Below are 1,973 nucleotides of genomic sequence, written 5' to 3'. Positions count from 1 at the left end.
TACAGGACCTCTTCCAGCGGGAGCTGGATAACAAGGTGAGGAGACAGGAAGTGGAGGACGCACTGGTGTCTATGGCAGAGGGTCCTGAGAAGCAGGAGCGTCGTCTGACCTTGAATCGTCTGGAATATGAGCAGCATTGTCTGGAGCTAGAGAAAGCAGCGATGCGTAGAGAATGTAGGAACTTGAGGAGAAATCCTCCTTTTTAATTGTAACGATGCAAATGTATGATATTGCCATTAATAAAAAACGGTTGTTTGTTGGTTAATTTTAAAACATTTTATGATGAACAACTAATATGCAGCACATAATGGGAAATGTAATAGAAAAACATAACATAAAAAGCAGAGTGAAGACAACATAGTTTAAAAAGAAAGAAAATTAAAACAAAGAAATAAAAACATATAACAAGAGAGAGTTCCTAAAATCTAAGGATTGGGTGTTCTCCGTAGAAGCTCTATGCACATCTGCTTTAGCTCTTGAAGAATGGCATCATGAGAGTCAAGGCGTTGTTCAATGAGATCAATCCTAGGATCTGAATGAGGTGGAACAGATGTTGTAGCTTGTTCAGAGTGAGAAGCTTGACCTGATGCAGAAGCAACTGGAATAATGCTAAAAGCTTGATTTCTGAGAGCCTCAGCTTCAGCTTGAAGTAGAGCAGCTTGTTCCAGAGGTTGCAACCTTGCAGCTTCACGTTGCTCTTCTTCAATTCTTGCAGCTTCTTCTTCTTGATCTTTCTTCTTTCGTGCTTCTTCAATAGCAGAGTTGAGTTGTTCCCTTATCTGCTGTTCAGCCAGAAGTTCTCTTCGTCTGAGACGTTGAGTAGAAGCTTCAACACATTTTGCCTTCTCAGAGTTGAGAAACCCCATCATCGGAGGAACTTGGTCAACCATCCAAGAACACAAACGTTACCATTCTTCAACAACCAGGTCTGGACTTGCACTTAGGTCAGTGCGACCATGCACGTTGCTGATCCTTAATGATGCTTCATGATTAAATGCATTGATGCAGTCAAGGAGGGTGGTTGGTCTAGAGTAAGTGTAGGGAATAAGGGAAAGGTTTGGTTCAGGTGATGAGGAGTGGTTGCTGCTGGCAACTTCAGAGGGAGAGCCAATCTGCAGAGTCTGAGGTGCAGAGTTATTGGTCTTAGGGTTTGGTTGAAGAGTTTCAGTCTCAGGATTCTGTGTGTTATCTGGTGAATGGTTGGAGACTGACTCATCATTCTCATGAGGAGGAGAAGGAGGATGAGGAGGAGGAGGAGGAGGCATTGAGGATAGAGGAACTGCTTGGATGGGGAAATCAGGAGGAACTAGAGGTTTTGGCCTAGGTCCAGGGTAGTGGCGAGGACTAGGAACATTGATGAAATGCTCAGGGATTTCAGAGAGCATTTCTCTAGCAATTTGAAAGAATTTCCTAGAGGCTTCTGACTTGTTGGATGGAGAAGAAAATGGAACATTTGTGGGAAAGGATACAGATGGAGTAGGAGAGAGATTGTCACGATCAGATGGATGACGTGACTGTGGATTGGTAGTGGTTTTATCAGAGTCTTGAGGTTCAGAGGCTTGTGGTGCAGAGGTTTGTTGTTCAAAGGCTTGTGGTTCAGAGGTTTCTGAATGGTATGGAAGAATGATAGGTGTAGAGGAGGCAGAGGGTTTGTTGGCTTGAAGCATTTTCCAGAGGGGTTCTTCGTCAATAGTAGGTTGAAAGAAGGAGTCTCTGGGGGGTTGACGAACACACTGTCGCGGGTGCGTGTCAAAGTATTTTTGCTTTGAATGCAGTACAAGGTGATGAACACCAGGATCGTTCTCACAAGGACTTGATAGATTATTAATTGATATTAGAGTAAAACAAAAGCAAATAAAAAGAGGGTTTGATTGATTTGGTAGAAGGTAACAAGCAATAATTAAATAGATTAAACAGAAGAAAGAAAGTGTTAGTCCTCGGATTATAACATTCAAGTGGAACAAACCTTCATT

General features: G+C 42.6%; 1 protein-coding gene across 1 annotated transcript; it reads right to left on the bottom strand.

Moving 5' to 3' along the window:
• Positions 1 to 905: 905 nt before the first annotated feature.
• On the bottom strand, positions 906 to 1,667 carry LOC130736340 (proline-rich receptor-like protein kinase PERK10). Its single transcript, XM_057588177.1, has one exon. The coding sequence runs from the start codon at positions 1,665 to 1,667 to the stop codon at positions 906 to 908; it is 762 nt and encodes a 253-aa protein (XP_057444160.1).
• Between the last annotated feature and the right edge of the window lie 306 nt (positions 1,668 to 1,973).

Source organism: Lotus japonicus, chromosome 2, assembly GCF_012489685.1.
Source record: "Lotus japonicus ecotype B-129 chromosome 2, LjGifu_v1.2".
Lineage (NCBI taxonomy): Eukaryota > Viridiplantae > Streptophyta > Magnoliopsida > Fabales > Fabaceae > Lotus > Lotus japonicus.
This window is presented reverse-complemented; position numbering and strand designations above follow the sequence as displayed.